Source organism: Amyelois transitella, chromosome 7 (assembly GCF_032362555.1).
Source record: "Amyelois transitella isolate CPQ chromosome 7, ilAmyTran1.1, whole genome shotgun sequence".
Classification (NCBI taxonomy): domain Eukaryota; kingdom Metazoa; phylum Arthropoda; class Insecta; order Lepidoptera; family Pyralidae; genus Amyelois; species Amyelois transitella.
The window spans coordinates 8121260-8134631 of NC_083510.1; the positions used below are offsets into that span (position 1 = coordinate 8121260).

At 34.8% G+C, this 13372-nt stretch overlaps 2 protein-coding genes across 2 annotated transcripts; one reads left to right on the forward strand and one right to left on the reverse strand.

The window, feature by feature from the left end:
* Positions 1–120: 120 nt before the first annotated feature.
* On the reverse strand, positions 121–7531 carry LOC106133186 (methionine aminopeptidase 2). Its single transcript, XM_013332836.2, has 8 exons — positions 7320–7531; positions 6260–6460; positions 5750–5910; positions 5153–5327; positions 4325–4533; positions 4091–4181; positions 3629–3803; positions 121–1079 (listed from the first exon to the last, which is right to left on the reverse strand). Exons 1-8 carry the CDS (start codon positions 7465–7467, stop codon positions 827–829), a joined length of 1413 nt encoding a protein of 470 aa, XP_013188290.2. The 5' UTR covers positions 7468–7531; the 3' UTR covers positions 121–826.
* On the forward strand, positions 1317–2574 carry LOC132901881 (uncharacterized). The gene is made up of 3 exons (XM_060944931.1): positions 1317–1929; positions 2092–2259; positions 2370–2574. The coding sequence occupies exons 1-3, from the start codon at positions 1715–1717 to the stop codon at positions 2572–2574; spliced, it is 588 nt and encodes a 195-aa protein (XP_060800914.1). The 5' UTR covers positions 1317–1714.
* Positions 7532–13372: the final 5841 nt, after the last annotated feature.

A 13372-nucleotide genomic window follows, 5' to 3' on the forward strand; every position in this document is an offset into this window, starting at 1 on the left:
GACAATAGAAAATATGTACTTACGAATGAAAAATATTTCCACAGCAACTTACGAAAACTATTAGATTAGTTGTTAATACTAATTAATCAAAAGTATTTTGTCAACTAGTAAATTTATTATATCGCGGAAAAACATTTAGGTAAATTGAAAAATAAAGCATTAACACGGTTTTAAAGAACATTCATAATAATTAGATAATAATAAAGTAAATACTCGACTTCTAATGCGAAGTCTAATACAACTTACGATTTAATAAAACACTGCCAGTAGGACATACAAGAATAGATTGGATATAAGTAAATCGTCCACGAGCTGAGAAATACCTAAAGGGATTTACAGTTCATAGATTGTAGCCGTGAAGACGTATATCTTTATTTCGTGAGTTCAACGGTATGTTCTATACTTAAATATGTATTCATTGTAAACATTGTTAATTCCGATTACTATAACATTTAAAGCCTCTTCATCTTTTTATAAACAATGGCCTGTGCATATCAATACAAATTATTTATCTATGTGATAAAGAGAAATGGCTACGTTTAAATTAATAAGATAGCGTCACGTCTCCGGTCAGCAAATCAGCACATTTTGTATCTGTTGTGCGTTTTGTATGTCAATACTTAATATTTTATTAATCTGTTATATATCACGTTACAAAATTGCATAAGAGTTTAAGGCATTGAGAGAAATTGGTTATTGCTTTTCACTATTTCAAATCAGTCTTCACAGCGCTTTTTCTCTTGTCTGGTTAATGTTACAAATCCATGGCAATATTTACATTATGCGACTAAAACACTCCGTTACGGAGTACGTTTCGTTACTACTGCTAGTAATCGTCACCGCGAGATAATACTTCCTTGCAGGTGGGTCTGAGAAGGATCGTGTGTTCGAACTGCGCAGTGTAGCACCCCTTGATGTCGCACAGAGGGGGGTAGGCGTCCACGACGCCTTTGTCGCAGAGGTCCTTCAGAGCCATGGCGTAGCGGGAGGCGCCTGCGCGCTCCAGCCACCGCTTGCAGAAAGCCAACGTGCCAAAGTTCTTGTTGATCAAGTTCAGCAACTGTTTTGACGATTGCAATCTGAAAATGACAACATTTAAATAAAAAAGGAACAACATTATTGCGGACTTTATGAATGCAAAACTAACCAATAGGGAAGATGCAAATATGATATTTATGAAAATTTTACGTATAAAATGTTAAAAAAATATAAAAGGACTTCTTCAACGTTTTTATTTTAAATTATGTTGATTTTTAGCAATTATTACGAATTAAAATTACGTTAAACGAAACGCAATTCAAAACACCAATCAGCGTTCAGTGACGTCACTCGTGTTGTGTCAACTTTTAGAAGTTAACTTTGCGATTAATAGGCAGCAGTGCTTATTATTTACGTTTTTAATAAAAATGGAAGTTGGATTTAAAAAAACAGACTCCAAAAATTTACCAAAAGTTGGTGTCGACATAGTAGTAACTTTTTTTGTCGTGAGTCCAGATTTTTCAAGTGTAGAAATGAAAGGCACTAAATTAGTACGGTATGCATGAATGTTTTTAAACGTTGTTTGCATTTTATTCAGCAATTTCTAAACATAGCAGTTATATTTTAGCTCAACTAGCTAACTAGCTTTTTTATTTAAAGAGATTGAAAAGAAGTTAAATGTGTGTTACAATAATAACTGCATATTTTTAGGTGGATATTTTAAAAGAATTTGTAGATGCTGTCAATAAAAATGATTGTCGGGGAAGTATTCTTCGCTACTTTCAAGAAGACAAGCATTCATAAGGTGTGTTCAAGCTTGATTGGAAAGTTGGACTCTCCAGAATCATTTCTTGAAGCATTATCAAAGCAAATGACCAACACTGATAATATAAATATGGTATTTTCCACCACCAAACATCAAAGTGATTCACCAATGTGGTTTGAGTTGAAGTAAGTAGTAAGACTTCTAGCTTAGTTTTGTTTATTGTATTTATCACTAACATACCATGAATAAAAAAAATATTTTGACAAAATAAACTCATTATCATACTCACATAACATAAACTTGATTGGCATATTAGCTGTATATAAGTTTATTTTTCTATTTTACAGGTACGGCAGAATTACTGGCTCAACTTTTTATGAAGCCGCTCATTGTAAAACTATAAATGGTTCCCTTCTGAACGCAATTATGGGAGATGATTCAAAATTTACTTCCATTTCAATGAGTAGAGGGAAAATACTAGAAAAAAAAGTTCTCAGAGTAGCAAGAAAGAAAAGGTAAGTTCGGTGGTTTTTGTTTGTTTGAATATTTTGAATAAAAGAAATTTGTAATGTTTGGTTCAAGGCTTTTGTAGTACATAATTAATATTTTTGTTTCTGCAATTCAGATTGAAATTGAAGAAGCTGGACTACTTCTTAATGCCGAGTATCCTATTTTTGGAGCAACAGCAACCTGACGGGTTTACTGAAAATTATACAATAAAAGTCAAATGTCCTTCAACCGAAGCTGCCATACTTTTCTATGTGAAAGACAATAAAATAACACCAAAATGTTGGACACAAGTGCAACTGCAAATGTTGTGTGCAATTTGATAACATCATTGTATCTGTAATGAATATTGCAAAGAAATTCTGGATAGATGCTGTATTTCCGAAATTAAAAGATATATATAATATTTAAGCACTTTTTTTTGTTTTTCAAGAATTTCATGAATTTATTAAATAAAACTATGCTTCGAAAATATTGTTTTTATTCAATTTTAATTAAAGGTGATTCACAAGTGCACAACAAATGATTATACTATAGTCTAATTGGGGTATTAGAAAATGATCTACACAGGCATTTGGAAACTTTGTTGAAGTAGATGGACACATAGGCACAAAACATGAGTCAACACGACTTTATATCTGAATTTTTTCGGTATTATTGTGATCACTTGATGTGGATGGATATTCCATTTTAAATTATTACAAAAAACTTAGTGAAAGTCGAGAAAATTTGCAATTTATGATAAGATAATCAACTAGTGTTTCCACTATAAAAATTTTCTTTCCCCATGCCTCAATTCCGATTTCCCCATTTCAGAACTTTTTTCCCCTCAAAAATTATTTTGCTGTAGTTTTGGCACTTTTGTTGTAACTAAAAGTTTAATACATGATTACCTAAAATTCCCCTTTTATAGTATTTCCCCTTTTTCTTCCCCTCTGGACCCTGATTACCCCTTAAAAGGGGAATTTCCCCTCATTGTGGAAACACTGTAATCAACGAAGGCAAGCACGACCAGTGTCAGACACGTGTGACGTCATTGGAAGTGTAGGTCCGTTTTGGCGCGAAAATTTAAACGATCAGTCTAAAGCCGCATTTTTTTACGATAAATTAGATTGTTTTAATTTTTTTAATATGTTAAGACCTATTTTACATGGAATTCTTTAAAATGAAATCAAAACTAAAATTATTGCATGTTCCCTATTGTGCTTATATTTGAAATGACCTAGGGAAGAAAGTCTAAAATTCATCAGATTAAACATGTGACGTTTATCCTTATTAATATTGTTAGTTTTTGTCCGTATTTCAAGTCAAACCTACTGAACCAATTTTCATGAAATTTTGCAATTATAGGATAGAGGGAAGGGCAAAGTATTTTACCTCAAAGGAACGAACTGCTGATCGAAGTTCTTCATGTAATGCGAGCAGTCCATGTCGTCGTGCACTTGGCCACGGCCCGTCGAGCCGAACGTCTCGATCGCGTAGAACTCATTCTCTTCCATGCGAGTTGTTTCACCGCCTTTCACTATGGGCACGGTCTTACCGGCGTGGATTCCTGGTAATCAATGATAAGATTTTTTAGATTCGTTTAAAATTTTAACATTTTTATAAGATTCCTTAACATTAAGAAATATGTATTCTATTAAAACTAAAGCTCATACTAACATAGTTTTAGTCCAATAAAACAATAGTTACTACAGAATAGTTATGTTTTAAACGGTTTTCGATTTGACTGATTGGGTCTTAGAATAGATATTATTTCTAGGGTATTTTTTTTTACTTCAACTTGATGCTGTAAAATATTTTAATGTACGGTTTATCTTTTAATTTTTAATTACTCACGGTAAGGCCCAATAGAATGACCATTCAGGTTTCGAATAGGCTTAACTTGATACACTTTGCCATCCAACTCAACTTCATGTGACTCCATAACCTGAAACCAAAACAAAAATCCTTACAAAACAAATTACACAGATCGAGTTAGCCTCCCGAAGTTCGAAACGAGATACTAACTCAACAATGCTATATGCCAATCAGAAAAAGATAGTCTTTTCAAATATGTATGCATGTATTTACCTCTTGAACTGCAGCACCAACATCGCACAGCCTTGCATCTATCCCGGAAGCCCTGATGCCAGCCTCAGTGGCTTCTTGCACGCCCTTCACTAGAGGATCGTAGCGCGGGTTGAAGTGCAGCGTGAAGGCGCAGTCGATGATGCGCCCGTTGATGTGAGTCCCGAAGTCTATCTTCACCACGTCGTCGTATTCAAGGACTGTGTCGTCACCTGGTGATTGAAGTAATAACTAGTTTTGTATTGATGTACATATTTAAAATTTCTACTAAAATTATTAATGTTTTTCCAGCAAGGAGCAATTGATTTTGGTAAGGCTAAAACAAAAATTTTTTGCTACTTTAGGTACACAAAGAGTGATTGTTCCTATGGTACTTTGCCAGATTTGTATTTTGGTCTGTCAGGATTGCATAGCCCACATCCATATCAGTTTTCTCAAAAGAAGCAAGTTCACAATCTTCTTCCTCTTGGCTTTTAGTCTCGGTAGCACCCTCACTACTCAGGAGAGGAGCCCGGGGTATGCTTTTGGCCATGGACCCTGGGTTAGGTGAATCAGTTTTTTACACTAAGCAACTTCCATTTGACCACTGCAACCTTAGCTGGAAAACCTAACCCATATTGGAATGATCACGGTTACGCATCCATTTTCCTTAATGTGCAGATTTCTTAGCGATGTTTTTCCTCACCATAGGAACATCATTGGTAATGGCCAAAGTGCCAACTTTCTGCGCATTTTAACGGGCACCTTACCGATCGACAACCGACGCTCTGTGAAGCAAGCAAGCTCACAGTATTTTTCCCTTTAAAAGAGCCTTTAATAAAATGTAATTACCTGTGTTTGGCGTATAATGAGCAGCACAATGGTTGCGACTGCAACCAGTAGGGAAAGCTAGACCTGCTTTCAAACCATCTTCACCAATGAGACGTCTAGCTGTGGACTCCAATTCTTCACAGATCTGGATCATGGTCATACCAGGCTTGATCCAGTTGCGGATGTATTGACGAGTCTACAAACATGTTATAGGGACAAAATATAGTGCTTGATTATTAAAATTTTCATTTATTTTGAACTTCTATATATATAATTATGTTACAAGACAAAGTAACTGATCGTTTGATTGTAAGGGCTCATCTTTGGAAATACTGATTTGGATAATATCCAAGGGAGTAGAGTCCAAGGTTCAATGTTACAACACAACAACAGCTATGCTACATGGTTCTCAGCACTTAAGAATAGAAGCACTCCATCTCTTTCTGACTTACCGAACCCACAATCATGGTCAAAATATTTTTGGGAATAATAGGATTACAATGTGGCTTTTCAGTCTTTTAAGACTGATGTCTCTGTCTTATCTGCGAAGGATATATACATGACTGTATGGTATACATATGTAAAGTATGTATGGTATTACAATTTGTTTTTGTCTACCTGTCTATGTGCTTCTGCTGCATGCCGGATCTCTTGATAGATGTCTTGATGCATTCTATCTAATGCCCTTTTCTCTTCACTCGTGAAGCGATCCTTTGCTGTTCTCTCGTCAATACCCTCTGCTTTACCATGCTCCATGATTTGACCTTCGGGGAAGTTACCTGTCAATCAATAATTAAAACCAAATTACTTTAAGGGATAGGTATATGATAAAGAAATATAAGATGTGTGCCCTGTGGTTTTAAGCCTATCCCCTTTACCATATCCATGGAAAAGAGAAGAGCAGTTCTATTCTTTTTTTTATTGGTGTTAAGAACCACATGGCACTTTTCTTTTTATTTACATAGGAAGTAAGTGTAAAATTTGGCTTTCCCTTCAGCTGAATAATGTCCACTGGATTGGCTTCTCCAAGATATGATCACTTAAAACCACTAATTACTTTTACAACTAACATGTTCCTATAATAATATAACAGACCAGATTATACTCATTAAAATGTATATTTCATACCATCAGGATACAGTTCAGCAATTGGTATAGTTGGGGGATTTGTTTGCTCCTTAGACGGTCCCTTGCCAGACTTGCTTTTATTCTTTTTCTTCTTCTTTTTTTTATCTTCTCCCTCTGGACTTGGTTCTTCCACAGCCAATGACAAGACTTTGCCAGGTTCATTGCCTTCCACATTGTTTTCACCACCTGCCTCATTTTCCACTGAAAAATCATTTATTTTTAGTTAAAACTGGTAGGTAGTGCAAATTATTAAGTATGAATACGAACTAAAATCATATTAAGTATTGTATTTTAGATCTCAAAAAATATAGTTGAAGTAGATGTAATAAAGTAATTCATAATAAGATACATCACAACAAAAATGTTGTCTTGACTTGTTGACTATGTTGTATTGACATACATACATACATACATACATATCATCACGTCTATATCCCTTACGGGGTAGACAGAGCCAACAGTCTTGAAAAGACTGAAAGGCCACGTTCAGCTATTTGGCTTAATGATAGAATTGAGATTCAAATAGTGACAGGTTGCTAGCCTGTCGCCTAAAAAAGAATCCCTTGTTTGTAAGCCTATCCCTTAGTCGCCTTTTACGACATCCATGGGAAAGAGATGGAGTGGTCCTATTCTTTTTTTTTATTGGTGCCGGGAACCACACGGCACATTTGTATTGACATAGCAACTAAAACCACAGCACCAGTTACCAAACATTGATGTGTGCACATATCTAATGCATGCCAAATCAAAAAAATGTCGCTTCATTGACCTTCACATTCTTGGGCCATAGTCATGGGAGGCCAAGCAAACAGGACAAAAGGCAAATAAAGATGATGATACAATATGAACCAGGAAAGTAGTATTACAGAAAGTAAATGAGTAAAAAGTAAGAAACGAAAGCAGACCAAGTGTCGCTGCATTTATATTCTGCTTCTTCGATTGAATGTAACATGTACGAGTCGATTTAAACATAGTTAAATCAACATCTATAAGAACGCAAACTAAAAAGGAAATGTGCGCAAAATATAAGACGATAAAAAGTACAGTAAGTAAACCTAACCTGCCTTCTTCTTCTTTTTTTTCTTTTTCTTCTTCTTGGCAGGGTCTTTGTTTTCGTTCTCTTCTACACCGTCAACCTCTTCTTCCTCCTCTTCGTCATGTTCATTTATTTCCTTTTTATTTACTTCTGTATTTTTAACTGCAGCCATTTTGTAACTTTATCGAAAATATTTTCCATGCGCTCTTTCCTTACTTGTGTAAATGGTGCGTTTTGAACCTTGACTTCCATAAATATCTATAAAATTATCTGCTTGTTTGTTCAGTTCAAGAAAAAGGTTTAATCGTTAATTGATGAAAACGCACTATTTACTGTTGAAAGAATTATATTAATACGATCATTAAAATTTTTAAATTCTATCAGGATCAACACTTTAGTGTTACCTTCTGAAAAATTTATTTAATGCGTGGTTTTGAACGGTTCCTTTGTTTCAGTTGACTTGACAGTGACAGTGACAGTTTCTTTCGTAAAACTTTCCGTTTCAAGCTCAGTCCCAAGCGTTTTACACCATACTCACAAAGTTCTCAGTCCAACTAAATAATTACAACAATAGGAATGCTTAGAATTTATATATTTATATGTTTAGAATTATAACTTCTATCGAAATTAATGACAAAAGTTCAGTAATGCTTAGCATAAATGTTAAAAAACCACGAATCTTATAGGTGGGTCGCGCTTGCGGCTCGTCTTGGCGGGGGCAATTCAGTGCCCGGCACGTAAATTAAATAAAATTCTTTTCTATGGACGCTTTTACAAATTATGATCTCACTTAGGTTATGATATTTTGAGTATGTTTGTAACACCTATATTTTGTTTTCAACTTTATTTCGTGCCGTGTGGTTCTCGGCACGAAATCGTAAAAGGCGACTAAAGGGTAGGCTTATAAACTTGGGATTCTTCTTTTAGGCGATGGGCTAGCAACCCGTCACTATTTGAATCTCAATTCTATCTTAAAGCCAAATAGCTGAATGTGGCCTATCAGTCTTTACAAGACTGTTGGCTCTGTCTACCCCGCAAGGGATAAAGACGTGATTATAGGTATATATGTATATAACTCTATTAATTTTCAGGAGGAGCCCGAGGTCCTATGAGATGACCATGGAAGTAACTAGTAGAGTTTATACTCGTAATAGACCTCCAGAAATAGGTGTTATTTTATAGAAAATTTCTATTTATACGAAAACCCAGGGCAGATTGTGTTGGCTTAAATTTTTTTTTGCATTTTGCTTTATGCAAGACTTTGCCCAAGACATCTTTACTTTAGGTACAGAACGTATAATATTACCGAATTAATGTTTAAAACTTACAGTCCTTGCAAGGTTTCTAGGTACTTGCGGTAGAGTACCCAGATGGCTGGCATATTTATAATTTTATTTTATGTGGGTACACAGTCGCATAGCACATATGTAAGCCCGTCTCATGTTTGGCTAAGATTTTTATTGTTTTAACCTTATTTCGAAATATTACTTACCCAATTTTTGTTCCCCTAATGTTTCTTGGCGCAGAATCCATTCAGAGTTAGGTTTCTTGGACAGCTGAAATTGATTGATTTATAAGTTTTGTTCGATTCGAGTCGGCGTATTGTCATAAGGGAAATTTTTTATGAAGTAATACATAGGTAACTCGTTGCTTAGAGAATACAGTGTGATTTATCAAAGTATCTAAGTTCTTACTTATATATCAACTAGCGACCCGCCCCGGTTTCGCACGGGTGCAAAATTCGGAAAAAAATCAGTATTTTTATTTATCAAAATAGGATGCACCACATCACTTTTTTATAGTCAATATTTACATAGTCTTTACCTGCCTCATATACCTATATGTATATGTATGCCTTCTTTTCATTTCATATATAGATATTTGGCATTATGTGCTGTAAAGGGCCATATAAATCTATGTTAAATCAACAATCTATTTATGGTATTTAATTAAATAAGGAATAATGCTGTAGTGCTTAAAATCGCTTCGAAAATTAGCTATTATTTGCCGTAAAAAGTAAATGACAAAAAATGGTTTTGTGGGATATCGATAGGAGATAGACATATACCATAGTAGACCTTTTCAAGGTGTTCATTGTATTTATCTAGGATAGGTAAGGTTAAGCCTGCGTACGCAATGTAAGCGGCAAGAAATGTAAGAATTTACGACACCACATTAGAAACCCTGAAAATAACAGTATTTCCCCATTATTTAATTGATGTTATTATACATAAAAACCTTCCTCTTGAATCACTCTACCTGTTACAAAAAACCGCATCAAAATCTGTTGCGTAATTTTAAAGATTTAAGCATACAGACAAAGAGACTACAATAGCGACTTTGTTTTATACTATGTAGTGATCTATGCTTCGGTACGGGTGCGATTTTCAGATTTAAAAAAAAAAATTGATGTACGTAATTATACAAAATTAAGTTTTAAGTGATATCCCTTGATTGTCTTTTAAAATCTGCATGTATAGAGACAGCTGGCACACACTAGGTTTTATCTCCTTTATCAGAAAATACCTACCTAGCCTATACTAAAGTTATATTTTGCTATGGCTACGTGTACAGTCAACCGCCTGTTAAGTTACCCTGTGCTGAACTATGAATAAAAGAGGTGAATATACCGCGAATTTGTGTAATTTGATTGCTATTGACTGTAATTAAAACCGTAACCATGAATTCCTGCGTCTATTTCATGTAGTCTTAGGTACTGCGGTAGTTCGATTAGGTGCGTAACTATGGCGCCTGGTGGATCAAATATGTAAGCAGAAAACTAATTTACTTCCTCACTGTTTAAATGTTTCAAAAAGCATCTATAGTAACCTGACTAATTAATCTCAATATTCCAGCTAATATTATAAATGTGAAACTAAGTTTATTTGTTTGTTGCTTCATCACGCGGAACGATGTGAATGATACAAGGTATCTTTTGGAATGGGTTAATATTGGTTCAATTTAGAATTGGATCAATCGTCCATACATTAATATTTGTGGAATTGCGGTATTAGTTTTCTTTCTAATTTTAAGACTATGTCTGTATTAATGAGATGAGAGTGAGGTACTAATTCACAAAAACGTGCTTCGAAATTATGGGTTGTTTGCATCGCAGTGTGAAAGAACCCCTACAAAAAGAGAAGGATTCGCACCCCGGTTCTAATAACTTGTGGTCCGACACGAATAACGGCCCGATTGATTGACTGAAAGCCATAGAAATGCACAATCCATATAGCTGGGTCTAGTAATTTGAAAATTGGCATTTATGATGCTTATGTGTTAAGAGAAGATTTCCCGAAAAATTCTGCGGGAACGGAAATTAACGGAATCCTTCGTTTTATGCAGGCGGAACCAGGAAGCTTTAACAAAATATTATCCTACAAAACATACAGAAGTACTTAACAAGTTTAAAATGTTGTATGCAAAAACAATTTAAAAGATAAAGTTCTGAAATCCAAAAGAAGAAGGTTTCTCGATCTAGTGCTAACAGTGTAAGAGATTTCACTGTCACACAAATGTTAGTTTTACTGGTCGCAGTTTAGGTAACCTAGCTAGCCATTATTTAGTCATTTGAGACATTGTGAGCGATAAATTGGGGAATTTAGAATAAAGCTACTTTATCTGTTTTCCGTGGATGTTGTAAAAGACGACAAGGATTCGTAGTGAAATGCTTCTAATGTGGTCTGGTAATCAAGATAAAATAGGCGGGGATTCTAAAAGTCAATAAGGGGGAAGCCTTATAGAATACTGGAATACTTCTTATCGGGGTTGTGCTAACAACCTGCCACTTTCTGTGAATCTCTTTCCCTTCATATAGCCATCGAACTAAACGCTAAATGCTTGTAGCGCCATAGAATAGGCGTCTTAGTTACCGATATAAAATAAATAAACATTTTTTACATTGTTTATCAGACACATTGGCTATACCGGCACCATTAAATATTTTTTTTGGTAAAGTATTGATTTTTTAAAACAAAAATCTGTTTAATTTCGTATGTGCTGAATATCACAGGAATGTGCCAAATAAATAAATGAAAGCTAATTTGCGGTTCAATAGAAATATATTTACGTTTATAAAGTTTATTAAATACTACCTAATATTATACCCAAATGAAGACAATTAAATGAGATATGGGATTTAACTTTGAAAGTTATCCTTTTCCCACATAGCTGAGCCACAAAAAGCTTCATTATTCTTGGTAGGGATCTCCTTCTGGATACTGGGTTATTGCCGACTCTACTGCTGTCAGAGATTTCTTCACAAACCTACTAGCAAAAATTGTTGATAACATATTAAAAGCTACATCGAGAAATAAAAGCGCCATCGCCATTAAAAATCGTTAGCCAAATTGCACTGCACAATCAGCATATGAAGATACTGTGACAGAGTTGTATGAAATTATCGGGACAATCAGCGATCGCATGATAAGGGGCACGCCACACCGCGGTATGTAGTAAAACGGGTGTTTACAAACGGTCTAGGTACGTAAGTATGTATAGTTAGGCTCTAAGGCGGCATACCTTATATGTATAGGCCATTCGCCGAACGCCAGTCGTGAATCGTATGCCCGCTCGCCGCCACGTCTCGAGCCCTCCTGAGCTACGAGCTACGAAGTCGTAGCAGTTTGTAGCATCGTAGTACGCTCTACGACTACGAAAATAATTTTAATTCATGGAACTAATACAAATTTAATTAGTGAAACCGCTAATTAGTGTAAACTTGTGTAAACTGTCCTAAATACTTTGACATGATCAGTGAATTGTGTTAATGTGTAAAGTAAACAGTGAGATTTGGTTTTGAAGACGTTTCTGTGTTTAGCACGTATCTACGCAAATTGTTTTTTTAATCGGTGAGTGAGTATGTTTGACGCATAGCAAAGGTTACATTCTTGGTACCAATGAAACTTCAGTTTTATTTTGAAAAGAGCTTTGGTAAATAACTTCCAGCTCTGCTAGTATCACAAGGCTTTATTTTATTAATATTTTTATTTTATATTTAATTTTCATTAAAGAAATCGAATAGGAAATCTTTACTCTCTTAAATATAGTAGTACTTTTATAAATTTTTCCCCAAATCACACGTGTTGAGAATCTGTAAGCGATAAAAGGGAGATAAAGCAAATAAAAAAATAATGAAATTAGTAGTATGAATCGCTATTTCGGTGCTTTTGATATTAAAGATATGGAAATTAATATAACTGAGACAGCGAACGTTTATCAAACGACCTCAAATTAACTACTATTATTTTGGAGCAGATAAGATAACAGAATCTATTCAATGTTACATTGAGTGTATAATTAGACAACGATATATGTTCGTATACCTTAATGCAGTGATAATCTCCTATCTAAAGTTTATTTTCAGTACCTTAAACTTGATTTTCTCCTCTTGACTCTGGCAGCGATATCTACAAAGTGTGCGCCAGCTGCTTTTCCCGTGGAAGTCGTAAATGCCAATCAAAGGAACGGCTAATAAACTTGGGATTCTTCTTTTAGGTGATGGGCAAGCAACTGTGAATATTTACATGCAGCTCGACGTGGCATTCTTTTTAAGACTGTTGACTCTGTCGACCCCGTAATTGTATGATCAGCGGATTGTCAAAAAAACATCCATTTTATTTTTACATACAACCTGAAGCATTTATTTATCTGAGTTCTTGGTTTCTAACACAGCAATTTTTTAATTAATAAACCATGAACAATTTGATAAATAGATTGGCTTTTTGACATACATACATAAAATCACGCCTCTTTCCCGGAGGGGTAGGCAGAGACTACCTCTTTCCACTTGCCACGATCTCTGCATACTACATTGGCTTTTAAGCGATGAATATTACATATTCTACGAAATTAAGATATATGTACTACGGTCACTAGAAAATTTATTCGGAAAACTTTACAAATTAATTAAATTTGGACAGAAAGCAATACAACACATCATTCTGTACCTCTTAATTCTTTTGAAAGCCCCACTTGTTTACCTTACTCTTCGATTTCGGTTCAAATGAAGTCAATTATATATTAACCCTTTTCATTATAAAAACTGGCACTGTACTCTTATTAATAGTAACTTAATC

Bases quoted from the DNA above. Each gene is read 5' to 3' on its own strand.
- LOC106133186 (XM_013332836.2), bottom strand. From the start codon at position 7,467: ATGGCTGCAGTTAAAAATACAGAAGTAAATAAAAAGGAAATAAATGAA. The intron at 4,182-4,324 runs GTAAATACATGC...TTTTGGTTTCAG, and splicing joins TTGGTGCTGCAGTTCAAGAG to GTTATGGAGTCACATGAAGT. The intron at 3,804-4,090 runs GTGAGTAATTAA...ATTGATTACCAG, and splicing joins TCATTCTATTGGGCCTTACC to GAATCCACGCCGGTAAGACC.
- LOC132901881 (XM_060944931.1), top strand. From the start codon at position 1,715: ATGCTGTCAATAAAAATGATTGTCGGGGAAGTATTCTTCGCTACTTTC. The intron at 1,930-2,091 runs GTAAGTAGTAAG...TCTATTTTACAG, and splicing joins CCAATGTGGTTTGAGTTGAA to GTACGGCAGAATTACTGGCT. The intron at 2,260-2,369 runs GTAAGTTCGGTG...TCTGCAATTCAG, and splicing joins AGAGTAGCAAGAAAGAAAAG to ATTGAAATTGAAGAAGCTGG.